The following is a 27,564-nucleotide window of genomic DNA, read 5'->3' as shown; positions in this document are numbered from 1 at the left end:
CAGCTGCATTCTGCAAGGTCTGAAGTTTCCGAACACTTTTCAGAGGTAGCCCCATGTAGAGAGCATTACAGTAGTTGAATCTTGAGGTGATGAAGCCATGGGTGACTGTGAGCAGTGAGTCCCGATCCAAATAGGGCCACAACTGGTGCACCAGGCGAACCTGGGCAAACGTCCCCCTCGCCACAGCTGAAAGATGGTTCTCTAATGTGAGCTGTGGATGTGGCTTAATGATTATGTGACTGGGTAGGAGTGGCTTGCCAGCCATGTGACCAGGTGGGAGTGGCTTGAACGATCATCATTGTTCAAGTGAATTGCTAATTCCTTGACTTACAACCTTATTAGTGTCGATCACCGGGGTGACAATTTGCTTCGCGTTTCACGCGCTGTTCTTCCTGGGTCGCTCCCCCACCTCAGGCTGGGTAGCTAGGCAAATGGGTGCTGCCAGAAGCAAAAATGCTGCCAGCGCTGCTTCCATCCACCTCCGCCTCCTGAATATAGATGATATAATTCTCATTATAGAGAAGGCTCAAATCCTGCAGAGATCAGTGGTACACTTGGAAGCTGTCCTCAGCCAACCTTCAGCTATTAATGACGCAGTTGGTCAACAGGGTTTCTCAGATCAACATAAACCCCATGGACAACCCTTAGTAGCAGCTGAAGTCATGGAAACTGCCAGCCAGTCTCCAATGGCAAAGCCCCAGGGCAGACACCTTACCATGAAAGAGATACAAAGTCAATGCCATGTATTTATAGAGTGCTACAGTATATACAAAGTCAGTACACATGTATTTATGGAGAAACCCACCAGGTTAAGCAAGGATCCATCCTCAGGAAGTTAAAGATGCATCTATAATATACATCTACCAGATGAAGGGCAATTGTCAAGTATATGATAACCACTGAGGAATCTCACTGCTCTCCATCACAGAATAAAACCTTGCAAAAGTTCTAGTAAACCATCTGGTTACTCATCTGGAGCTGGGCCTGTCTCTACAGAGCTGGGATACTTAGTACCCTTCTATAGCCTGTGAAACATGGACTGTCAAAGACATACAAGACAGCTTAACCACTTCCATCCTGGTTTTCAAAGAATACTAGGCATCAGATCACTAGATAAAATACTCAAATACCAAAGTTTTCTCTAGACCAACTCTACATCAGTCTAAACATTGCTAATGAGAGACTAGACTAGACTAGACTAGACTAGACTAGAATAGAATAGAATAGAATAGAATAGAATTTTATTGGCCAAGTGTGATTGGACATACAAGGAATTTGTCTTGATGCACAGACAGGTTGAGCATCTGTATGCTGGACAAGCATGCACCTAAGCAGCTCCTTTTTACACCTACACTAGATGGAAGAGTAAATGTTACAAAGATATATTAAAGGCATAATTGAAGTTACTTGACATAGAGACTATGTTAATATGAGAGTGGAGGCTAACTTGTACAATGAACAGTTGCAGGAACTGGGATGGTCTAGTCTAAAAAAAGAAAAAGACTAGGAGTGACATGATAACATGATAATAAAATAAATTTAATAAATAAATAAATAAATAAATAACAGTCTTCCAATATTTGAGGGGTTGTCACAGAGAGGAAGGGGTCAACCTATTCTCCAAAGCACCTGAGGGCAAGACAAGTATCTTAGGGAAGCTTATCAAAGAGAGATCCAAACTAGAATTAAGGAAAATTTCCTGCCAATGAGAACAATTAATCATAGAAATTGTGGGTGCTCCATCGCTGGAGGTTTTTCAGAAGTGATTGGACAGCCATTTGTCCAAAATGATATAAAGTCTCCTGGTTGAGAAGAACACTAGAAAAACCTCCAAAGTACCTCCCAACTCTGTTATTCTCTATGGAAATATTTATATTTCAGTTATAAAGCTGTAAGCTGCCCAGAGTTGCTGCAAGGAGAGTTGGGTGGCAATGTAACAAATAAAATTTGTTAAATAAAATCCATTATTCTATAAGAAATCCTGATGCAAAATCACTCTACCAGGTGAGGAGGGGAGGGGGGCTTATCCATAAGGGATGTCAAGTTGATAAAGTAAGCTGCACTTTGGAAGCACAACGAGTTGCACAAGTCTAGAGCTATCGGTATAACAACCACAGAATCTACACGTTTGCCCAAAATGTGCCAGGACATTCCCTGCCCAAAGTGCCTGACCAGTCATCTTCAGACATCTTGCCAGACCAATCCTTGAATACAGTTCATCTGTCTGGAACCCATACCGCATTTCGGACATCAACACCCTAGAAAATGTCCAAAGATACTTCACCAGAAGAGCCCTTCACTCCTCCACTCGAAACAGAATGCCCTACGAAAGCAGACTATCAATCCTAGGTCTAGAAAGCTTAGAACTACAACGCCTAAAACATGATCTAAGTATTGCCCACAAAATCATATGCTGCAACGTCCTGCCTGTCAATGACTACTTCAGCTTCAACCGCAACAACACAAGAGCACGCAACAAATTCAAACTTAATATTAAATGCTCCAAGCTTTACTGTAAAAAATATGACTTTAGCAATCGAGTTGTCGAAGCGTGGAACTCATTACCGGACTCAGTAGTGTCAAACCCTAACCCCCAACATTTCTCCCTTAGACTATTCACGATTGACCTCTCCAGGTTCCTAAGAGGTCAGTAAGGGGCGTACATAAGTGCATTAGCTTGCCTTTCGTCCCCTGTCCAATTGTCTCTCCTTATCTCATATATGATATATCTTTTCTTCCATTCATATATCTTCTCCTCTACTTTTATATCTTTTCTTTATATATAATACTTCATGTCTATCCTCTTCAATATGTATTGTGTATTGGACTAAATAAATAAATAAATAAATAAAATATCCCATTTGGGTTTTAATATAACTAGAAATGTTGAAGTCTTTATTAACCACAATGGACAAAGTAACAACACAACAATTTATCTAATCTTTTAATAGTCAAAATAGCTCTATTTATTCTGGGATCAGCAAACCACCCTCGATTTTTTTTAAAAACTATTTTTGCAGGTTTAGTGCAGACATTTGAAAAACATGATTAGCTAGTCTCTTTTTGCATTCCCCACTGCCTGGAATAGCTTGGAGACAGATCCGGAAAGTAAAAAAGGACCAGACAGTGCCATCTGCCGGGCTTTTCTTCTCTGCAAAAATTCAGCTTGAGGTGGGGGGCATCATTTGGAAACTTGTTACATTCCCTGAATGAAATTCTCTGTGGCATTTCTTGATCCATGTTAGAGATGACCAACACAGAGACAAAAATAAAAGTGGCAGGATTTTAAATTTCTCTGTAATTAAGAAGGTGTGAGCTTTGTTGAGAAAGAAATATAGCAGACATTTCATTTGGCACATACTCACAGTGATGGGGTTGCCAAAATATTTACTGCCACACTGTAAGAATATAACAAGAGCCGTGCTGAATCAGGCCAAAGCCCATCGAGTCCAACAGTGGACCACCAATTGTCCATGGGGATCCTGAGCAGAAAGGCAAAACCCTCCCTTTCCCTTTACCCCCAACAAATGGTACTCCAGGGAATCCTGCCTGCCTCAACCAACATAGAGGTGGCACGTGGATATCCGTTTCAATAACCATCGATACACTTGGCATCCATGAATCTGTCTAATCCTGCCTTGAAGCTATCAAGGCTGACAGCTGTCATGACCTCTTCTGGAAGTGAATTCCATAAACCAACGACCCTCTGGGTGAAGAAATATTTCCCTTGATTTTTCTTCACTATGAGCTTTAGAGAGTGCCCCCTCGTCCTAATATTGTGTGATAGAGAAAAGAACTTTTCTCTATCCACCTTTTCTATCCCATGCATGATTTTATAACTTTGATCAAGTCATCCCTTAAACACTGTCTTTCAAAGCTGAAGAGACCAAGGCATTGCAACCTGGTTTCATAAGGGGGATGCTCCGTTTCCATGATTATTCTTGTTGCCCATTTTTGTACCTTTTGCAGCTTCAACACAAGGCTAAATTTTTGAATGATGGGGTTTCATAAGATCCCAATAGAGTACATTATAACTATGTACTCTATTGCAGTGTTCCCCAACCTTGGCAACTTGAAGATATTTGGACTTCAACTCCCAGTTTTACCCAGCCAGCATTTGCTGGCTTGGGAATACTGGGAGTTGAACTCCAAATATCTTCAAGTTGCCAAGGTTGGGAAACACTGCTCTATTGTACATAGAGCAGATGGCATGTTTTGAGAAACTAAGAAAAAGCAAAAGCTTAAATCTATATCAAAGATCTTGCGAAATGGATGTGGCACCACCCACCCACACCTACATCACCACATAGCCTTTGAAATGAAGGCACAGATTAATAATGAACTAAAATGCTTATCAGAAAATTTGAACAGGAAATTCATGTGCTGAAGATGACTGCATGTTATGCTCCAGTATATTTAGTGCATAAGTTTCCACCATGGCATTTTTTGTTGTAAACAATATAAAAGTTAATTCTTTTTCTGATGAAGGGCAACAATCTTGCATCTATTTGGTTCCTAACTGTTGACAAGGATTTGATGGCAGATAAGCAAATCAGTTTCCAGACAGATTCTGATTCCCATCAATCCATACTCTGCTGGCTGGGGTAGATGGAACCTAAAATCCCGCAAACTGTAAACCACAGATTTATTTCTTATTTTATTTATATATCCCATCTTCAGTATTTTTAAATAAATATCTCAAGGCAGAAAAAAATATCTAATATTCCCTCCTCTCTCGTTTCCCCACTACAGTCCTGTGAGGTGAGTTAAGCTGGAAGTGGAGCCTTCTTTCGTCAAAAGCATGCCACAATTTGGCGATACAGAATGACATTTCCAAGCTGTAGTCCGCAAGAACTGATATTATCTATTTCAGGGCTCTCCAACCTTGGCAACTTTAAGCCTTGTGGACTTCAACTCCCAGAGTTCCTCAGCCAGCTTTGCTGCCTGAGGGACTCTGGGAATTGAAGTCCACAAGTCTTAAAGTAGCCAAGGTTGGAGATCCCTGATCTATTTCTATTAACGTAATAAACCCAGTAGTCGAGTTTATACTTGAAGAATTTGTAGGGGTGGGTGGGTGGAGGGGAAGATGCCTGCCTTTGTTACAATAGATCAAGTAAATAGCCTTGAAGAAATGCAACTTTATGGTCCAAAAGAAAACCACAGCGCAGCACACCTCTCTCAACTTCTAGGGATCCCGAATCAAAACAAAAAGTTGTCTCCCCCCATCGGCAAATGGTAGCGTCCGCTATTACGTCTCTTACCTCACTTTTATTTTTTTCACCTGCGGGAGGCGTGGTCTACCCATTGATTGACAGGGTGGCGTCCGACAACGGACTTGGGGTTGGGGGCGGGGTGGCACGTTTGGGGATCGCTTCTTTGCCCTCAGAAAAGACGAAACTCTGGTTTTACTTTTTCACACAGTGAATTCAGCGGTAGAAATAAAGGGAACACAGAGCATGTTTTTAAGCGTATCTAATAGCTGCTTTTAATATAGAAGAACTTAGGCGCATGCGCGAAGAGAAAGGAAACAAAAAAAAAATCGGAACTCGGACGGAGCCGATCAGTCTCTTGGATGTTTGCTTCCAGCTTGAGCCGCAAGACCTCGTGGCGCAACGGTAGCGCGTCTGACTCCAGATCAGAAGGCTGCGTGTTCGAATCACGTCGGGGTCATAAGGATCCCCCTTCGAAAGAGGGATTTATTTTACCCCCTAAATATAGGCCGTATCACTTTTCTCTTCCCCTTTAAAAGCGGCCTCGCGGGTTATTTGTTGGATTGCAACAAGGGGGAGGAACGCTAACACGTCGGAAGGCCTGAAGTCAAGAAATACGTAATAAAGGTGTTGGGGTCAACGGGAGGCGGCTCACGTTGTCCCCATAAAGCGCCATGAATGCAATTGAAATCATGGAACATAGATGATCGAGCGGGAAATCATGGAAGGAAAAATAAACAAAGAAGGTACAGTGGCCCCTCTTGAAAAGGGAGGAGAAAGGAAGCGAAATCTTAAATCAAATAGAGCAGGAAAGAGAGATGCCTCTACACGTTTACTATTGAAGCCGTTTTATTAAATAATTAATAGTAGTAGTAATAATAATAATAATAATAATAATAATAATAATTTATTAGATTTGTATGCCACCCCTCTCCGAGGACTCGGAGTAGCTCACAACAACAATACACAATGTACAAATCTAATTTTAAAAGAACAATTTAAAAAGCATTATTATTATTATTATTATTATTATTAATAATAATAATAATTTATTAGATTTGTATGCCGCCCCTCTCCCAGGACTCGGAGTGGCTCACAACAACAACACACAATGTACAAATCTAATGATTGCCTTTGCTGATTAATTTTTTGGGTTGACCAGTGTTAGAGTAGTTTGGGGAATGATCTCCAGGAGCACAATGAAAAAAAGCACTTTAACTTTAAATCTGTTGTGATTAGGGTTGTTTCTGAGGAATGCTTTTAATAGTAAACCAGCTGGAAAGTGGGTAAGAAAATGAAATAACAGTTTGTCTGTTAATGATTATTAATAAAATGAAACCCCAATGACCAGGGGCAGATTGCCATTACTGCTGCTACCAGGGCGCTGTGCGTGCAGCTTCAGTGCAAAAATGCACTGAAATCCCACGAGGGGATGCGCACATGAGAGAGATTCAGGCGATTTTCCCCCTTCTGCGCATGTACAGAAGCAAAAAAATCGCTGAAATGTTGCATGTGCACATGTCCCCTTGCGAGATTTGACGTTTGTGCATGGCATGAAGCAAAAATATGAAAAATTGAAAAAACAAGATGGCGGCACCCATAGGACTGGCATCGTAGCGGCCGCAAGCAAATTGCGCAAGCCGGCGACCTCTACCGGTGCACTGTCCCCTACCGTAACGGTAGCAACCCACTACTGCCGATGACCCTCAGCAGTTCGAAGACTTCCCACTTTAGAGGATTACAGGGATAGGTTGGGGAGTCTGCTTTCACCCCAATAAATCCTTCAGTTGCCACTATAACAAACCAGAGACAACTGGAAATTGATCCCAGGGGCTGATGGCAAACTACATGCTTCTGGCAATGGTCCAGCAAATCAGGAGTACAGTACCTTAAACTGATACCCTATGGTCCTAGGGATGCCCTCCGACCGTTCATGCATCTTAATTAATCTTAAAGCAATATTTGAGTATTGCTCAAATATTCTTTACTGGCCAAGTATGATTGGACACACAAGGAATTTGTCTTTGGTGCATATTTCGGAGAGGGGCGTCATACAAATCCAATAAATAAATAAATAAAAATAAATATTTGTCTTTAGAACTGGGATTCCCCCCGCTTTTAATTGCTAATGAAATATGCCACTTTATTTGATGTCTGTGTTTTTATGAATGTTCACAGAGCTGACAAAATGAAATCCAACATAGAAAAAAGTAAAGTCTTACACTTAGGGGACAGAAATTAAAAGTACATGTACAGATTAGGTGAAACTTGGCTTAATAGCTGTAACTGTGAGAGGGATCTTGGAGTCCTAATGGACAATCAATTAAATATGAACCAGCAGTGTGTGCAGCAGCAAACAAAAAAGGCAAAGCAATCCTAGGTTGCATTAACAGAGGGATTGAAACAAGATCATGTGAGGTAATCCTGCTCTATAAAGTCTTAGTGAAGCCACATCTAGATTACTGCACCCAGTTTTGGTCACCACACTGTAAAAAGGATGTTGAGAGACTAGAAAAAGTGCAGAGAAGGGCAACAAAAATGATTAGGGGCTTGGAGGCTAAAATATATGAAGAAATTAGAAGAACTGGGCATGGCTAGTCTAGTGAAGAGAAGGACCAGAGGTGACATAAAAGCAGTGTTCCAATATTTGAGGGCCTGTCACAGAGACGTGGGTGACAACCTATTTTCTAAAGCAGTGTTTCCCAACCTTGGCAATTTGAATATATTTGGACTTCAACTCCCAGAAATCCCCAGCCAGCAAATGCTGGCTGGGGAATTCTGGGAGTTGAAGTCCAGATATCTTCAAGTTGCCAAGGTTGGGAAACACTGTTCTAAAGCACCAAAGGCATGACAAGAATCAATGAATGGAAACTGATCAAGGAGAAATTTAACGTGGAAATAGGGAGACATTTCCTGACAGAACGATTAATTGCTTTCAGAAGTTGTGAGTTCATCGGCTTTTAAGAAGAGTCTGGACAGCCACTTATCACAAATGGTCTGGGGTCTCCTGCTTGAGCAGGGGGTTGGACTAGATGACCTACAAGGTCCCTTCCAACTCTCTTATTCTAAGTTATTCTGATCAACATTGACATAGTGTTCGTTTGATAATACTGATACATCATTTTGAAATCATTTCAAAATTGGCAGGAATCTAGATGCATTAGTTAAGTAATAGGTGTTTATTAAATACAAAAGCAATTAATGAATATTTTTTTCAAAGTCTTGAAAGAAAAATTCTTAACCAGCATTATGCCTTCTTTTATAGGCCCACTATCTGGAGACATGGAGAATGTAGATGTGCATATAAAAAGCAAGGAAAAAGACGTAGAAGGACAAAGTGCGAAAGAAGAACTTGATATTAAAAGTCTGACTGACGCTGAACTATGGAAGCAGCTTTGCTCATATGGAGTTAACCCTGGACCAATATTACGTATGTATCAGATCCATGATGACCTTGGGAGATATAAAAGAAAGCCGGCTCACTACTTACTACTCACTATAACCAAGAGTTGGTATTTTTCCTAGCACTACCACCACTGCTTAACTGGTAGGAAATGGTTCTTGAAACACATCCAGCTTTGAGGCAAGCTCATTTTGATAAGGGAATAGAAATGCAACTGTTTGTTCCTTGTGTGTGTGTGTGACTATGAGACAACAGTGGAAGCAAAATATGTATATACCTTCGTTTATATTGAGGTTTATATTCTGTTTTATCTTGTGGGCTCTGGCTATACTTTTGCATACTTTGCTTCAAATTTTCCAAATCATGAATGTTGTTTAATGTACTCTTAGTTAAAAAATAAGGTTTAGTACATCCAAACTAGGCTGATAAGCATTTGCTAAATTCTCTAGTTCTTTTAATATGGTATTACTTTTTCTGGTTTAGGTTTAGGTTCTTCCACTAATATTTTCAGCGTTGTTATAATGAATGATTTAGCTGAAGGGTAGAATAAATCTTTTATTGAATTTCCACATGACATTACAAGGAAACACTTTGAAGAGAGCTGTACAATTCAAAATGGAATTGTATCAAAAGGAGATGGTTTCTCATTTTTTGTATTGTTTCTGAATTTGGATAAAAACAAATTGCATAATTGCAGGATGAGAGGCACCTGGATTAATGGAGATAGATTTGAATATCATTGCAAGGTTGACATTAGTTTTTGATAGGCCTTTAAGAGTATTATTGCATTGTTGTTGTTGTTAGTTGTGAAGACATGTCCGACCCATCATGACCCCATGGACAATGTTCCTGTAGGCCTTCCTGTCCTCTACCATCCTCTGGAGTCCATTTCATACCTACTGCTTTAGTGACCCCATTCCGCCACCTCATTCTCTGTTATCCCCTTCTTCTTTTGTCCTCAATCTTTCCCAGCATTCGACTCTTCTTCAGTGAGTCCATCCTTCTCATTTGGTGGCCAAAGTATTTGAGTTTCATCTTCAGAATCTGACCTTCTAAAGAGCAGTCAGGGTTTGATCTCCTCTTGACTGACCGGTTTCATCACTTTGCAATCCAAGGAATTTGCAGGAGCTTTCCCCAGCACCATAGTTCAAAGCCTCAATTCTTTGGCTCTCAGCCTTTCTTATGGTCTAACTTTCACAACTATACATTGCAACTAGAAAAACTATAGCCTTGACCATACAAGTATATTATATAATACAATATAGTGTGTTATAGTGTACTCTCATCACTTCTCTCTATATACCAATGATTGTATCTCAAACGATCCATCTGTTAAACTACTGAAGTTTGCAGATGATACAACAGTGATTGGTCTCATTCGAGACAATGATGAAACCACGTAGAGATGGGAGGTTGATCAACTAACCTTGTGGTGCGACCAGAACAATTGGATCTGAATTCACTTAAAATCGTAGAAATGGTGGTAGACTTTAGGAAAACCCCTCCCATCTTACAATTCTAGACAACACAGTATCAACAGTAGAGACCTTCAAATTTCTAGGTTCTATCATATCTCAAGACCTAAAATGGTCACCTAACATCAAAAAGTCATCAAAAAAGTGCAACAAAGAATGTTCTTTCTGCACCAATTCAGGAAGCTCAAACTGCCCAAGGAGCTGCTGGTACTGTTCTACAGAGGAATCATTGAGTCTGTCATCTGCACCTCTACAACTCTGGTTTGGTTCTGCAACCCAACAAGACCAACACAGACTTCAGAGGATAATCAGAACTGCCGAAAAAACAATTACTGCCAACCTGCCTTTCATTGAGGACCTGTATACTGCACGAGTCAAAAACGGATGTGAAAATATTTATGGACCTCTCACATCCTGGACATAAATTGCTTCAACTCGTACCCACAAAACGTCGCTATAGAGCATCGCACACCAAGACAACTAGACACAAGAACAGGGTTTTTTCCCCGAACACCATCACTCTGCTAAACAAATAATTCCTTCCCCACTGTCAAACTATTCACTAAGGCTGTATTACTATTACTATTAGTTTTTCTCATCATTCCTATCACCCATCTCCTCCCATTTATGACTATATGACTATAACTTGTTGCTTGTATCCTTACAATTTATATTAATATTGATTGTTTCCTGATTGCTTATTTGTACCCTATGACAATCATTGTGCTGTATCTCATGATTCTTGAGAAATATATCTGTACACTAGGATTTTCTATACACTACAGTATTTTCTGTACACTGAGAGCATATGCACCAAAGACAAATTCCTTGTGTGTCCAATCACACTTGGCCAATAAAGAATTATAGTTATAGTTTATTAGATTTGTATGCCGCCCCTCTCCGAAGACTAATAATATATTCTATTCTATATGTTGTATGGTATGGGATGGGATGGAATGGGATGGAATGGGATGGAATATTCAAGTATATTACAGTGATCCCTCGAGTTTCGCGATCTCGATATTCGCGATACGCTATATCACGATTTAAAAAAAAAAATTAATTTAAAAAAAACCAACTTCCGGGTTTGGCTTCGGGAGTCAGCTGGGAAGCGGCGCGGCTGTTTTAAAAGGTCGCAGCCGGCCTGGGGGGCTTCCCAGCACCCCCCCGAACCCCCAACCCGGGTTCGGGGGGTGCTGGGAAGCCCCCCAGGCTGGCTGCGACCTTTTAAAACAGCCGCGCCGCTTCCCAGCTGAGTCCTGAAGCCAAACGCGGAAGTTCGACGGCCGGACAAGCGGCGGCTGGACAAGCGGCGGCCGGACAAGCGGCGGGCGGACAAGCGGCGGGCGCGGCAGCAGCGAGGAGCCGAAGATCGGGGTTTCCCCTTTGCGGCGCTGCCGAGCAGATCAGCTGCTGGGCGGCGGAAGGAACCTTCCCTGGGCCAGGTGCGGAAGTAAAAACACCATCTGCGCATGCGCGGCCATGGAAAAAAAGGGCGCGCATGCGCAGATGGTGTTTTTACTTCCGCACCACTATATTGCGAAAAATCGAGTATCGCGAGGGGTCTTGGAACGTAACCCTCGCAATACTCGAGGGATCACTGTATACTATAAATTGGATTAATGATTCCGTGTCCCTCCTGGCTGGTTTCGGCCAGCAGGGAGGTGACACGGCGCTGGATCCAGGAGATTGTCAACGCTTCCTTGGGGAGGGGGTCTTTTCCATCACCCTATAAAGAGGTGCTTGTGCACCCCCTCCTCAAGAAACCTTCCCTGGACCCAGCCGTACTTAACAACTATCGTCCAGTCTCCAACCTTCCCTTTATGGGGAAGGTTGTTGAGAAGGTGGTGGCGCTCCAGCAGTCCTTGGAAGATGCCGATTATCTAGGTCCCCAGCAATCGGGTTTCAGGCCCGGTTACAGCATGGAAACTGCTTTGGTCGCGTTGATGGATGATCTCTGGCGGGCCCAGGACAGGGGTTTATCCTCTGTCCTGGTGCTTCTTGACCTCTCAGCGGCTTTCGATACCATCGACCATGGTATCCTTCTGCGCCGGCTGGAGGAGTTGGGAGTGGGCGGCACTGTTCTTCAGTGGTTCTCCTCCTATCTCTCCGGTCGGTCGCAGTCGGTGTTAGTGGGGGGTCAGAGGTCGCCCCCGAGGTCTCTCCCTTGTGGGGTGCCTCGGGTCAGTCCTCTCCCTCCTGCTATTCTATATCTACATGAAACCGCTGGGTGAGATCATCCAAGGGCATGGGGTGAGGTATCATCAGTACGCTGATGATACCCAGCTTTACATCTCCACTCCATGTCCAATCAACGAAGCAGTGGAAGTGATGTGCCGGTGCCTGGAGGCTGTTGGGGCCTGGATGGGTGTCAACAGACTCAAGCTCAACCTGGATAAGACGGAGTGGCTGTGGGTTTTGCCTCCCAAGGACAATTCCATCTGTCCATCCATCACCCTAGGGGGGGAATTATTGACCCCCTCAGAGAGGGTCCGCAACTTGGGCGTCCTCCTCGATCCACAGCTCACATTAGAGAACCATCTTTCAGCTGTGGCGAGGGGGGCATTTGCCCAGGTTCGCCTGGTGCACCAGTTGCAGCCCTATTTGGACCGGGACTCACTGCTCACAGTCACTCATGCCCTCATCACCTCGAGGTTCGACTACTGTAATGCTCTCTACATGGGGCTACCTTTGAAAAGTGTTCGGAAACTTCAGATCGTGCAGAATGCAGCTGCGAGAGCAGTCATGGGCTTCTCCAGGTATGCCCATGTTACACCAACACTCCGCAGTCTGCATTGGTTGCCAATCAATTTCCAGTCACAATTCAAAGTGTTGGTTATGACCTATAAAGCCCTTCATGGCATCGGACCAGAATATCTCCGAGACCGCCTTCTGCTGCACGAATCCCAGCGACCGATTAGGTCCCACAGAGTGGGCCTTCTCCGGGTCCCGTCAACTAAACAATGTCGGTTGGCGGGCCCCAGGGGAAGAGCCTTCTCTGTGGCGGCCCCGACTCTCTGGAACCAGCTCCCCCCAGAGATTAGAACTGCCCCTACCCTCCTTGCCTTTCGCAAACTCCTTAAAACCCACCTTTGTCGTCAGGCATGGGGGAACTGAGATATCTCCCCCGGGCCTATATAATTTATGTATGGTATGTTTGTCTGCTTAAAAATGGGTTTTTTTAACTATTTTAAATTTTAAATTGTAAATTATTAGATTTGTCAGGAATTGTTTTTATTGTGTTGTGAGCCGCCCCAAGTCTACGGAGAGGGGCGGCATACAAATCTAATAAATAAATAAATAAATAAAATAAATAAATAATTCATTACATATAATCAGATATAGTGAAACAAGTCTAGTGACTATTTGAAGTTGATGGTTATTTAGCGGCCTACAGAAGAGACAACCAAGATGGGGACATGGTAGTATTTGAAGAATGCTTAAGACAGCAGATATACTATAATGTTTAAGATGCTGGACTTGGCATGCAGAGATTCAGGTTCAAATTCCCAGTGTGGAGTAGCACAGTAGGCAGTTTTAAGAGAGGCATTCTCTTTCATCTCAACTTACAAAGTTGCAGGGATAAAACATGGCCTCACATACTGTATATACTGCCTGGAGCTTTCAATGAAGGAAGTGATGTATAAGCGTGAGATGCCTTCTATGTGCTTTGAATATTTAAAATTTGAATTCCATATATAATATATAATATATAATATGGAATAGAACAAAAAAGTCATTAAAGCCAAGAATCATGTTGGTCTATTTGTTTTAGCATCCACAAGAACCGTTTATGAAAGCAAGCTTCAGCAATTGATGAAGCAATGCCCAGGAGCAGCAGCTGGAGAGAAGAGACGGAAGGTTGATTGTGAAAAGGAAAATGTTGGAGCAAAAGGTAATGCCTACTAATCATTCGCTGAATGGAATGTTGCTCTCTCTGTGTATGAATATAATGATTACTTAATCTTTGCTATTATCAGCAGATAAAATTAACATTAATTGGCTTTGCTCCTGTCTAGAGTAAGGTAATTTAAGGCCCATTGATTTCAGAGAATATACCGAGTGAATTATTTTGTACAACAAACAATTTATGTCTGATGTATAAGTAGCATGCTTATCAACATTGCTTTGTTCACATCCCAGAAACTTCTTTATTAGAACAAAATAAAAAAACAGATCACCATGCAAAACCCTATAATCTTATATTTCAGCTGGAAGCTCTTTTCATAGAAATTCACGCTGCCCAATTGCTGGGCAGAATTAATTATACAGATAATATTTGAACAAACGTTGGCAGAATTGTCCAATTCTCATTGTGTCTGGAGTAAGTCTATTTCATGAAATGTCAAAATTAATGGCTTTCTTTAACATATGACTGAATAATGACCCAAACGTATGCAAATAAACCCTAGCTAATATTAATTGGTTTTAGATGTAATGACAAGTAAACAAAGTTGCTGGTTTTCTCGTGACCACATTGAAGAAGTAGAAGAAATAGCTACTGCTTCTGAAATGGGTAATGGGAGAATTGCTCAGAGGACCTTATTTTACCCTAGGACCAGCTGCAGACGTCGTTCTTCAGAACAGTAACTTCAGAGTATCAGCAGAGTGTGCCTGTGGTTCTGATAATGTAAGTTACACCAATTATGGAAATCTTGTGTCTATAGATAAATGCAAGGCAATTACAGGTGAATATAAACTGATGTACTTTGTGTCAGACTCCTGACAAGTGAAGCAATTACTCCATTCACATAATTAGAAAGTATTTCAGTGGATTCTGTTAATGCATTAGGGCCTCGGGAGATCGGGAGCAAAATAGACTGGAGTATTCAGGTGTTTAAGAATGAGCCAATTTTATAATAAGATAATTCAGAAGGAATTATTACTAGAAAGGTGGAAAACATTCACACACACACAAACACACACAGACAGAGAGAGAGAGAGAGGATTGTGGGAATATTGTTTTGGTCTTTCTGTTTTTCTGGGCAATTGTGGGGAAGAGGCTTTAACTCCCTTCCCCATGGATCCTTTCTATAGATCCTTTGCATTTCTCCTCTCCACCTACAATTGCTACAGCTTGCACAGAATGCATCTGCAGCTGTTGCATAAGCTGCACTGATTCCCAGTCTGCTTCTAGGTCCAATTCAACGTGTTGTTTATGACTCTTATTGCATGACTCCAGGTTATCTTAGGAACTTTCTCACTCTAATGGGATTGGACCTCTCATTCTGGTAGAGGGGGTTTATTGTGGACCTCATTGGTCTAGGAATTCTGACAGTCAGGTTCCAGGAGAAGGGATTTTTCTGTTTGACTCCCACTTCTAGGACATTGTTCCCTTCAAGCTGAGATCCACCCTCACTTTCCTGACTTTCTGTAAGAGCTTCAAAACCTGGCTTTGCCCGGGGAGGTCTTTAATGGATTAAATAGCAGATCTCATCTCATTCTGGTTTTATGCATTTATTTATTGGATTTATTGGATTGATTTATTGTATTTTTATCCAGCATTATTATTTTTACTTATTTAATGTCTAGTGTTTTTATTATGTTTGTAAGTCTCTTGACAATGAGATGGGTGGAATATAGAGTGTTCCCTCGATTTTCGCGGGAGATGCGTTCCAAGACCGCCTGCGAAAGTCGAATTTCCGCGAAGTAGAGATGCGGAAGTAAATACACTATTTTTGGCTATGAACAATATCCCAAGCCTTCCCATAACACTTTAAACTCCTAAATTTACAATTTCCCATTCCCTTAGCAACCATTTAGATTATTACTCACCATGTTTATTTATTCAAGTTTATTTAAAAAAATGTTTTTTAAAGGCAGATGAAAGTTTGGCAATGACATGACATCATCGGGCGGGAAAAACCGTGGTATGGGGGGAAAAACCGTAAAGTATTTTTTAATTAATATTTTTGAAAAAACGTGGTATAGACGTTCTGCGAAGTTCGAACCCGCGAAAATCAAGGGAACACTGTATATTAAATAAATGTCCCAATTTTCTCAAGATTAGAAAATAAATGAAGTCTTTTTGTTAAGGAAAGGGAGTCTCCATTCTTACCAATTGTGCCCATAATTTTTAATCCAACAATTAGCTCTGCATATGATCTTTAGAACCAAAAGATTGTCTTGCTTTTAACTATTAACTTTTAAGAGCTATTAACCGGCAAATAAATTCCTTCTTAACTATGATAGGGATCACTTCAGGAGAATGACCTGCCCCAGAGAATCGGCTTTCTTGAGCATTGAATGGCAGCTGTCTGATTTCATTTGTCCATGTTTTCAACCATCACATTGTACCTATCAGAATCCAGACCAATGTAGGCTGTGGCAAAAATGTTGAACTTTAACAATTCATGCTTGTAACTTCAGTCCATCAAATGTGTCAACGCACAAGACTCCAAACTGTATCCCCTAAAGGCCATAAAAAGAAGTAATGCATGCTTTTCAAGTGAACATTGTAGATCACTTTTTAAAACCCCTCCTTTATTTTCATCCTCCAAGAATTACTCCTGTGTTTAAATAAGTGTAGAATGAGGAAGGCACAGCATGGTCAATCGCTCTGTTCAGTCCCCGCCAAGAAAATAACACAATACCCAGTTTATGTACACATATTTAATGCAACCACCACTAATAAATGTCTTAGCATTGAATATGCACATACCAATATACAAGCAGTCTTTTTTGGAAAGCAACCAGCTACTAATTGATCTTCATTAATCGCTTGTATCAGTTGAAAGAGTTTTAAAGAAGAGCTTAAGATTTAAGATTTAATTGGATTTGTATGCCACCCCTCTCCGAGTACAAAAAACCAGAAAATAGTAATAACAATCCAATTAATAATACATTAAAACAATCTTTAAAATCCTAATTAAAAAAACTATCAATACCATTCATTCGACAATCATACTAAAAACATTCATTGGTCAAGGGGGGAAGATCTAAAACCCCCAGGCCTGGCAGCAAAGATGAATTTTCAAACACTTTCGGAAAGTGAGGAGGGTGGGGGCAGTGTGAATCTCCAGGGGAGCTGATTCCAGAAGGCCCCCCCCCCACAAAGAAGGCTCTTCCCTTAGGTCCCGCCAGCCGACATTATTTGGTCGATGGGACCTTAAGGAGACCAACTCTGTGGGACCTCACCGGTCGGTGGGATTCATGCAGCAGAAGGCGGTCTCGGAGATAGTCTGGCCGTATGCCATGTAGGGCTTTATAGGTCATAACCAACACTTTGAATTGTGTCCGGAAACAGATCAGTAGCCAATGCAGTCCACGGAGTGATGATAGATATGGGCATGTCTTGGAAGGCCCAAAACTGCTCAGCGGCTGCATTTTGGACAAGCTGAAATTTTATTAATTAATTAATTAATTAATTCATTAATTCATTAATTCATTCATTAGATTTGTATGCCACCCCTCTCCGAAGATTATGTCTTATGTAGCTTCAGAGAGTTGGCAAAATGCCTAGAGGTAGTTCTTGACCGAAACGGCAGCAGAGAAAAACAAAGCAGAAGTCTTTCAGACACTATCATCAGGCAGGTTTCTCACACATTTTTCTCTGCAGCTTGTTAGCTGCATCTGATGTCCTTAAGTAGATTAGGGGAGTGTCCAATTAGCCTCCAGTCTTACTTCTGAGAAGACCTCCTCTGGTGTAACCATTCCTGTCTCTTGGCAGCTCTGCGGGCTCTTGCATCAAGAAGAGGAGAAACCTCTTCTTCCTCATTGCTGCTCTGAGGTGCTGGAGGTTCGGAAGGCCTTGGCTGAACCTCTGCCTCTGGCACAAGTCCTCCCCATCCTCCCCACTATCTGACTCAGGTGCCAGCTGCACAGGTTGTTGGCTCATCACCAAGTCGGTCTCCTCTTGAGATCCGCTATCAGCTGCATGGACTGCTGGCGGGCCACAACACGCTGAAAATGTGCTCCTAAAATATCCTTCTTATTAATAAATAGGTATACTTTTTGAATTGTGGTGTGGGTAAGCCTAGACCTCTTGTATGTGTGGCTGTACTAGTTATAGTTACCAGTCACCATGTGAAAAACACAGGATTTTTATAGCCTCACATTTGAAGAGTTTTACTATCCCAGCACCATGCACCTGATACAAGTCTTATCTTTTTGCAACCTCAGTTATGCTTTCTCTTCTACCTTAGAAAGCACCTGTAGATGAAATAACAGAACGCCAGAAGAAACTCTTGTCGCCTGATTCTGAGCACAGTTTAGCCAAAATAGTAGCAGAAGTAAGTACTGTAACTGCTTGATCGGGTTCCCAAAGATGTAATGTGTCTTCTGGTACATACCTTGGCATCTGGATCCTCCCCCCCTCCCCCCCCCCAAAAAAATGAGTCTATGGCACACACACCACAGGTAACAAATTTGATTTCCGTAAGTATAGTTATGAATTAAGTAGGAAGTTTGTTCGAATAACATTTCCAGTAGTGCCAAAAGAAACCAAGTAGACTCCGAATGCATTTTGGGATGGGAAAAAGGTGGGTGGCTTGGTACTTTATTTGGAAAATAACCAAACTAACAGAAAACAGTCAAACAAAAACAAGCTGGTCATATGTAGAATGGCAGTGATTTTGTGAGATGATTGATAATATTCACTTAAAATCCCAGAAAGAGCATCTGTGGTGCTTCAGAGTCAAAGAGAAAAAGACTTTTTGGCGAGTATAGGGCACTTACACTGCACTTATAGCAACACTTAAAACAGCAAGGGGATTCCCCAGGTAGCACAGCTGCCTTTCACAGCAGTGGTGGTGGCAGCAATACGATCCCAGGAAAATATATGTTTTGTTTAAAGGTTTGCTGACAGGTGCTGTATGAGTGCCTTTGCATCTGCTAAAGCTCCTTTATTTCTTTCAAATTGAAAAGTCAAAATGGCCCTAGTGTTTTTTTAAAGCAGGTACATTTTAAATTGACATGCAGTTCTACTCCCAATATCTCTGAAATGTGATCAGAGACAATAGATATTTGCTGTGGAAGTTTCATGTATATGCCCTGTTGGTGTGTTTCTTCATTACTAATAAATTGTCTGTTAACAGCTCCAAGAGATATTACCAGAAAGTAAAATGGCACCACATCGGTCACAAGGATTAAGGAAGAAAGCTGGCAACAGCTCTGAGACGAGCAAACAAAAGGTACCTTTTGAACACTATGCGAAACACAAAGTGTTTTTTTTAAACATACAATTTGTTAAGGTAGAATTTTGGACAAAACATAAAAGAAATTATTATTGAGGAATAGCACATAGCTCTAAACAGGCCAAATGATACGTTTCTCTTGAAAATAGCCCAGTTGCTTGTTCTGTCTGGGTCACTCCGGAAGCTATGACCAACCCAAAAAGATAAGCCAGACACACCGGTTGAATCCAAACACAGTTTTATAATGGTAAAGAGAAAAGAAGCCAAAAGAAAATGTCCTTACAGATCAGGAAAACACTGGAACTCCAAATAGATACACAAAGGCAATTGTTCATACAGAAACACAGGATCCTTAATGCCAGACGAGGCTGTTGAGATAACAGACATACACCTCCCACCAGTCTTCAAGGCTGCTGGGCCACAAGCCAGGAACAAAAACGCTGAGAGAAAATGCAGATAACACCAATTTCCCGTTGATAACACTCCACGCTGCCGAAAGGGTTTGCCTGCCTTATAAACCCTTCCCTGCTAATGAGGACCACACCCAACCCCCTGGTGTTCCTCATTCAACGCTGATAATATCTATTCAGTTGATTTCTCCTTTGATCTATGCGTCTCTGTCGCATACTAATGATAGCTTGTGCTTCGTCATCCAATGACTCCAGGGACTCCAGAGAATCCAAGCTACTTGCTTAAGATAGCCCTTCCCCAGGGCTCCCAGGCCTTTCTTCCTCGTCACTTTCCTGACTGCTATCTCCCCTGTCTGACTGCCAAGAACTCTCCTCTCCGCTCTCAGCCTCCCCCGGGCATGGAGCCAGCAGAGACGCAGCTGGTCTTTGATCTGACTCAGGCTGAACCACAACAGTTGCTAGAACTTTCTTTGAACTCAACTAGACCAACATTTTTAAAAAACTCTGCATGAGCAAGAATGTAACATTCAAATCAAAAGAAGTTAAGGGTACTACCTATATGACTTGGTCACAATTGACCTGGCATATGATAGCCAAATCCAGCTCCCTCAAATTAAAGATTTTGGACTAAAATATTATGAGGAAGCATCATTAAAGTACTTCCTTTTTAAAATGTACATATAATCTGGACTACTTTTACTATTCTTTCTTCATCTGAAGCATCCTTAGAGTACTGTCCAGGTTTGCAGAGCAGTAGAAGATATTCTGGATTTTGGGGGGAAAGCTTGGAACTGAATGACTACACTTTTTTCCCATTCCTAGTCTCCAAAGACACACTATATTGCAATAAACTGCTCAGATCCAGGTCTACACACCAGTCCCGACAATGTTTATTTTCCAAGTGGATAGGGGAAAATCCCTGCCTTTTTCTTTTTCATCACTACTCAAAATCTTTTCATACACTTTCCCATAAAGGTGAGTCTTAGAAAGTGCTCTATAGGTGCTTCAGGACCGAAGGCTCCAAATCAATGGTTCTCAACCTTTCTAATGCCGCGACCCCTTAATATAGTTCATCATGTTGTGGGGACCCCCAACCACATGTCTAGTGCCAATTCTCCCAGCAGAGGTTTAAGCTGATTGGCAGGACACCCCCTGTACACACTATAAATGCCTGATTGGTCAGATTGTAAAAATATGTTCCAAGGCGCCAGAATAGAAGCTTTCATTCCTAACACCATGGGAAATTTGTCTTTTCCCATAGTCTTAGGCAACCCCTACGAAACGGTCATTCGACCCCCAAAGGGGTCCTGACCCCAGGTTGAGAACCACTGCTCCAAATGCTACTTGTTAAGAAGAGGATTACAAATTGAAGATGACAATTTCATCTCTCTACATGGGGCTACCTTTGAAAAATGTTCAGAAACTTCAGCTGCAAGAGCAATCATGAGCTTTCCCAAAAATGCCAATGTAACACCAACACTCCGCAGTCTGCATTGGTTGCCGATCAGTTTCCGGTCACAATTCAAAGTGTTGGTTATGACCTATAAAGCCCTTCATGGCACCGGACCAGGGTATCTAAGAGACCGCCTTCTGCTGCATGAATCCCAGCGACCGGTTAGGTCCCACAGAGTGGGCCTTCTCCAGGTCCCATCAACAAAGCGATGTCGTTTGGCGGGGCCCAGGGGAAGAGCCTTCTCTGTGGCGGCCCCGGCCCTCTGGAACCAGCTCCCTCCAGAGATTAGAATTGCCCCCACCCTCCTTGCCTTTCGTAAACTCCTTAAAACCCACCTCTATCGTCAAGCGTGGGGGAACTAAGACATCTCCCCTTGCCTATGTAGTTCTAGTAGATGATATGACTGTATGTATGTTTGTTATATTGGGGTTTCTTGCTTTTAGATTTTAAATGTGTAATTGTTATCTTAGATTTTTTAATTATTAGATTTGTTAATATATATTGTTTTTGTTGTTGTTGTGAGCCGCCCCGAGTCTGCGGAGAGGGGCGGCATACAAATCTAATAAATCAAATCAAAATAAATCAAATCAATGTCTACAAACAATTTTCACAAGACAGAGAAACCATGTGCTAACAACTTCCGGAGCCCTCTTAAACCCTAAACTCTTTTTTAAGCTTACAGGAATGACATACAGTAGCTGAGAAAACTTTACAAACAATCCAAAATATTTATAGGTCCCTGATTTCCCTCTGTTTTAAACCCACGTATTGTATTGAACTCCTTTCTTTAACGAGGAATTAATAATATTCTAGAGGCCTTAAATGTATTTAAAACAGAGTAGACCGCAGGGAGCTAACCTTTTTAGTTATTCTCTAACATCACTTAAAGTGCTTCATTGTTGTCCCTCCTGACCTCTTATTTCTTCTTGTATAGAGAGGATAAAAATAGTATTGCTGAAGGCTTTATTGGCTCAAGAGACTTTAGATCATAAGGAATAAGAATGGCTTTGTTTGAAAAGCATTTTCCCTTGAAGAATGCTTTAAAAATGAGACAAAAGTAATTCTTATTAGCATAGCTGATAATCTCTGAAATATTAGGCAGAAATTGTTTTTAACACATTTTCTATATTGGCTTTTGTGACCATGGATAATGATAAAAGATAAAATCTTGAACGATTAATTCCAATCCACTTCCTCCAAAAGGTGGTGTTGTATCTAAAGACTTTTGCCTGTTCTTTTATGGTTTCCTTTTTCTATCTTGGAGAATTGTGTGGCATGTAGTTTTTATAGTATTAGCATAGCATCCTTTGGAGCAGGGGTCACCAACCTTGGCAACTTTAAGACTTGTGGACTTCAACTCCCAGAATTCCTCAGTCAGCTTTGTCCACAAGTCTTAAAGTTGCCGAGATTGGAGACCCCTGCTTTGGAGGACAGATTCTTGAAGATTTTTGAGGTTTTTGTAATAGGGTCCTTTGGTTTATTGCAGATTATAGTAAATTGGTTGAAAAGTTTGTACACACAATGGCGAATCCGCAGACAATCAATTCTGTAACAACATTGAGTTAGATCCCAAAGCAGAACAACTCTTTATCATGCTGGCTGGGGAATTCTAGGAGTTAAAGTCCAAGGATCTTGCCAAGGTTGAAAAGATAAACAATAGCAGCTCTTCTAGTAATTTTCTTTCCTCGGCCACTAAGGTATTCTAGGTGATTTCCTTGAGACCTTAACTTCATTGTTTATTTCTTGCCCGAGGGCTGCAGTTTGTGTTCATCAAGATTGGCATTTCTATTATGCTATTTGAGTGTAGACAAGTATGTATTTCAAAGCTCAAGCTAGAATTTGGAAAGCTTAGTGAGACAAAACATGGTGCTCAAGAGCAGGAAGAAAAAAATGCATCCAGTAAAGAGACAAGTTTTAGCTTTGAATCAAACCTTAGATAGTGAACAAGAGATAGGTCCTTGCTTAAGATGAAAGCACTATATTTCCTCCTAGGAAGCAACATCTGATTTGAAAACTATAGTGAATATGTCAGTTGGAATAGTGGTGGTTTAATCAAGGGTTGCAGTTTATTAACTGTATATATATACAGTGATCCCCCGATCATTGCGAGGGTTCCGTTCCAGGACCCCTCGCAATGATCGGTTTTTCGCGAAGTAGCGCTGCGGAAGTAAAAACACCATCTGCGCATGCGCAGATGGTGTTTTTACTTCCGCCGCAGCAGCGAGGAGCCGAAGATTGGGGTTTCCCCACCGCCCACGCAAACTCCTCGCTGCCGCTCGCACGCCCTTCGCCCGCCCACGCCGTTCGCTCGCGCCGCTTCCCAGCTGAGTCCTGAAGCGAATTCGCTTCAGGACTCAGCTGGGAAGCGGCGCGAGCGAACGGCGTGGGCGAGCGGCGGGCGAGCAGGCAGGCAGGCGGCGGACAAGCCGTTCGCTCGCGCCGCTTCCCAGCTGAGTCTTGAAGCCAATTCGCTTCAGGACTCAGCTGGGAAGCGGCGTGAGCGAACGGCGTGGGCGGGCGAAGGGCGGGCGGGCGCACGGGCAGGCAGGCTGCGGACATGCTGTTCATTCGCACCGCTCGCTCGCGCCGCTTCCCAGCTGAGTCCTGAAGCCAATTCGCTTCAGGACTCAGCTGGGAAGCGGCGCGCGAAGCGAACGGCGTGGGCGGGCGAAGGGCGGGGCGAGCGGCAGCGAGGAGTTTGCTTGGGCGGTGGGGAAACTCCTCGCTGATGCCCGCCGCTCGCCCTCCCGCCAGCAAGAGGGGGAAGACCCAGGGAAGCCGCCCAGCAGCTAATCTGCCCGGCGCCATCTACGCATGCGTGGCCATAGAAAAAAAGGGCGCGCATGCGCAGATGGTGTTTTGACTTCTGGGTTGAAAAATCGCCATGTAGCCGTTCGCAATGATCGGGATCGCGATACCCGGGGGATCACTGTATTGCCTTATCCCTGGCAACTAAGGAACTTTTCTTTCATTCACCTGACAATAATAATCCATTTTGGTAAGTTGGGACTGGAAGTGATTTATCCAAAGTCATTGAATAAGCTCTGTTGTAAATGCATCTTCCCAATGATGGTCTAGTATTGCCACAATACTTGGCACTGGGCTTCAAATCATTTTAAGAATATATATTCATTGCCTTTTTTTATGTTGAACATGCTTTTAATGAAAAAGAGGATTATGCATTTAAGGATAATTTATTAGGCAGTTTGCTTCTGGAATAAGTTTTTGTGGTGAAAGTAAATGGAACCCACCTCTGAATAGAATCGATACTGAGTGTGGTTGATCTATGTAAAAATACCTTTGGCTATGGATTATATTGTATGGCTTTTATAGTTTATGTTTTTATTGTTCTAAAATTGTGTTGAACAAATTGTGAAATCCTTCAAAGAAGTTAGTTCCTTTAGTTTACAAGAAAAAGAATGTGCATTTCATGTTTTTATAATCACAGTACAGTAGTACCTCTAGATACGAGTGCTCCACGTGCGAGTATTCCAAGTTATGAGCCGAGACGCGAGCAAAATTTCTGTTCGACACCCGAGCTCAAATTTGGGATACGAGCCGAGCTTCCACTAGGTGGCGCAAGAATTCCTTGCTTCCAGTTATCTTGGCGCGAAAAACAAAGTCTAAAGGCATTCGTTCGAGATGCAAGTTGATCGACATACGAGCTCGGGTCTGGAATGAATTAGACTCGTATGTCGAGGTACCACTGTAATTCATAAATCTCTCATTATTTTTCAGAAAAGTGATAAACTGCACCTCGATTATGGTCATCCTGATGCAAGCACCGTAGGAACTAGGTAAAGTTCTTGAGAATTATCTTATCAGTAAAGAAAGTCTAAGAAGTTCTTCAATGCCTTTCCAAGTATCCTTAGCCATAATGAAGAAAAACTAGTGTTTATTAGGCAACCCGGAAGGAGTTGGGCAACTTATAAATAACAAAAATAAATAAGTTAGCAAGTAAGTAAATCCCTCCAGCAAACCTATTTTACTGAAACAAAACACGATTTCCACAGAAATCAGGTATAGTTAGTTGCTCTGAAAAGTTGAAAATATTAAAAACAATTTGTCTACTTGAATTAAATTCATAGAATTTGTCTATGAATTAAAAGAACGTGTTAAGAAACGCTCCAAAGGGTGAATTTATAATATTTTAAAGTAAAATTGAGTAAGATAATGGGAATGACTTTCTAATGAGAAAAAGGCAAATGTAGCTATAGGCTAGTTGAGATATTCAGTGCTTCAGCAATTAGCTTAACAAAACAATTGCTAGATAAAAGGCCTTAAATGCTGTTAAAAATGGGACCAAAAACTGTCACTTTGCATGCATTTTTTTCTTTTGTTATATAGGAGTTCCTGTCACTAACTTGTACCTGTTATATACAAGCCTCATTAAAATTCTGTGGCTCCAGTTTCTTTGTGTTATGTGCTATTATGTTAATTTTCAACCTGTTGTGAATTATTGAAATATTAGTTATTTGTATCCTTTCATAAACATGTTCTGATTTGTAGCAGCTAGGGTTCTCTAATATGCCTATTTTCCAGGTTAGGCAAATAAAGGCCTATTCAGACACTACAAATCGCAACAGAAAAATATTAGCATTTTTTTCCTTTTGGATTTTAGAAATATAATCAACCAATATACTGCCTTTTGTGTTTCTAGTTCTCGGAGAAGAACATTAAGAGAGACTCCTCCTTCACTTAAGAAATGTCCTGAAAGCAAACCACAGCCAACATGTGAAAAAACAGCTGATGGGCTTATACCAATACGGATAAAGATTGCTGTGTTTTGTTTCTTTGTTTTCCTTCTCTTTGTGTATGTAGCTATGGAAACCAATCCATTCACAACCTTCTTTATTAGAAAATGAGGGCCACCCTTCTTGAGAGATGGGTAGAAGACCAAGGAAGGCAGTTCGGTTATCTGTTTAGGAACAAGTTATTTCAGTAACTCATTAAACGGCAATTGGGATAATCCAATCTGTCTGTGTATGTGTGTGTGTTTTAAAGCATTTTTAAAAATGTTTCTCTAAACTATCAGATGGGGCAGCATTTGATTCTTTACTATTTCTGTCTTAACTGGGTAATTTGCAGGAAGATTCTTAACTGATTTTATGAAAGCACTTCATCTGGTATTTTGTCCCTATTTTATGGGTATAAGATGCACCTTTCCCCCCTAAAAGAGAGAGGAAATGTCAGTGCATTTTATACACTGAATACAACCATTTTTGACCTTCTGAAGCCCCACCCACAAGTCCCATTTGTTTTTCCCCAAAGTGAGGTACACAGAGAATTTTGGAGGCCTGCAGAGTGCTCCTAGGAGCTGGGGGAAGGTTAAAAAAAACCCTTTTTATGGAAAAATGGGTTGGTTTTTTTTTTTTGCAAAAATGGGGGTGTTTCTGCCTTTCCCCAGCCCTCAAGAGCACTCTGCAGGCTTCCCAAACCCTCTGCATGCCCCATTTTTCACAAAAAAGGGTGAAAATGCCCTTATTTTTGCAAAAAACGAGCACATGGGGGGTTTGGGAGGCTTGCAGATTGCTCCTGGGGGGCTGGGAAGGACAAAACTTTTTTTTCTTATTTACCTCTTGGAAATCTTGGTGTGTATTATACACCGGTGCATCTTATAGTCTGAAAAATATGTTAATTTAGAAAGTGACCTGCGAGGTTCCAGAAATTAAAAAAGACATGTTGAGGTTCTTCTAAACAGTTTCCTTTATTTTTCCTTGCCTATAGACAGAAACCTTTCCAAATTAAAGCAAACTACTTGAACCATTAAACACACACTCTGGGAAATCCTAAGAAGGAACCCTCTTAACTCTCTTCCTCCACACATATTACCGATATCTAAACCTTGCTGTCTTTTGGTCCTCTCAAATGCACTCCCTCCCTCCTGTGAATCCAGACTACATTCCACCACATAAAGGATTCTCTTAGTAGTTTCGCCCGTCCCCCATCCTTATCTGTATTGTATATGAAGAGGTGAGGTCTTCTTGTCCTACAGAGCAGAGAGCTGTCAAAAAGAGGTCACTATTGCAACCACCCAATCAATGGCCTACCACTGTCTAGTATGTGTAAAATGGGGGCAGAGATCCAATTGTGTAGTTGTGATTCACATATTATGCCAGAGAACTGAGATTGGGTCCAATAAGTTCACCTCAACTTGCTTTCTTAGCTCTGTAGCCATAGCACTTACTGCTTCATAGTGCTTTACAGCTCTCTCTGAGTGGTTTACTTAGTCAGCATATTGACCCAACAATCTGGGTCCTCATTTTACCGACTTCAGAAGGATGGAAGGCTGAGTCAACCTTGAGCTGATCAGAATTGAACTGGCAGTTGGCAAAACTAGCCTGCAAGACTTCATTCTAATCACTGTGCCACTACGGCTCTTCAAACTCTAGCAAGACTATTCCTCACTTTGCATTGGATAAGGGTTCTGGCTGGATCTGAAAGGTTATCTCAGAGTGATAACTTACTCTATGAGAAAA

General features: G+C 41.7%; 1 protein-coding gene and 1 non-coding gene across 2 annotated transcripts; both read left to right on the top strand.

The window, feature by feature from the left end:
* Positions 1–5,306: 5,306 nt before the first annotated feature.
* LEMD1 (LEM domain containing 1) lies at positions 5,307–26,059 on the top strand. The gene is made up of 8 exons (XM_070748897.1): positions 5,307–5,956; positions 8,476–8,640; positions 13,864–13,983; positions 14,645–14,718; positions 18,233–18,319; positions 19,124–19,219; positions 24,824–24,882; positions 25,746–26,059. Exons 1-8 carry the CDS (start codon positions 5,914–5,916, stop codon positions 25,948–25,950), a joined length of 849 nt encoding a protein of 282 aa, XP_070604998.1. The 5' UTR covers positions 5,307–5,913; the 3' UTR covers positions 25,951–26,059.
* Positions 5,599–5,670, top strand: TRNAW-CCA (transfer RNA tryptophan (anticodon CCA)). The gene has a single exon. It is a non-coding gene; the product is annotated as a tRNA-Trp (tRNA).
* Positions 26,060–27,564: the final 1,505 nt, after the last annotated feature.

This window comes from Erythrolamprus reginae, chromosome 3 (genome assembly GCF_031021105.1).
Source record: "Erythrolamprus reginae isolate rEryReg1 chromosome 3, rEryReg1.hap1, whole genome shotgun sequence".
Lineage (NCBI taxonomy): Eukaryota > Metazoa > Chordata > Lepidosauria > Squamata > Dipsadidae > Erythrolamprus > Erythrolamprus reginae.
This window is presented reverse-complemented; position numbering and strand designations above follow the sequence as displayed.

Bases quoted from the DNA above. Each gene is read 5' to 3' on its own strand.
- LEMD1 (XM_070748897.1), top strand. From the start codon at position 5,914: ATGATCGAGCGGGAAATCATGGAAGGAAAAATAAACAAAGAAG. The intron at 5,957-8,475 runs GTACAGTGGCCC...CTTCTTTTATAG, and splicing joins AGGAAAAATAAACAAAGAAG to GCCCACTATCTGGAGACATG. The intron at 18,320-19,123 runs GTAAGTACTGTA...GTCTGTTAACAG, and splicing joins TAGCCAAAATAGTAGCAGAA to CTCCAAGAGATATTACCAGA.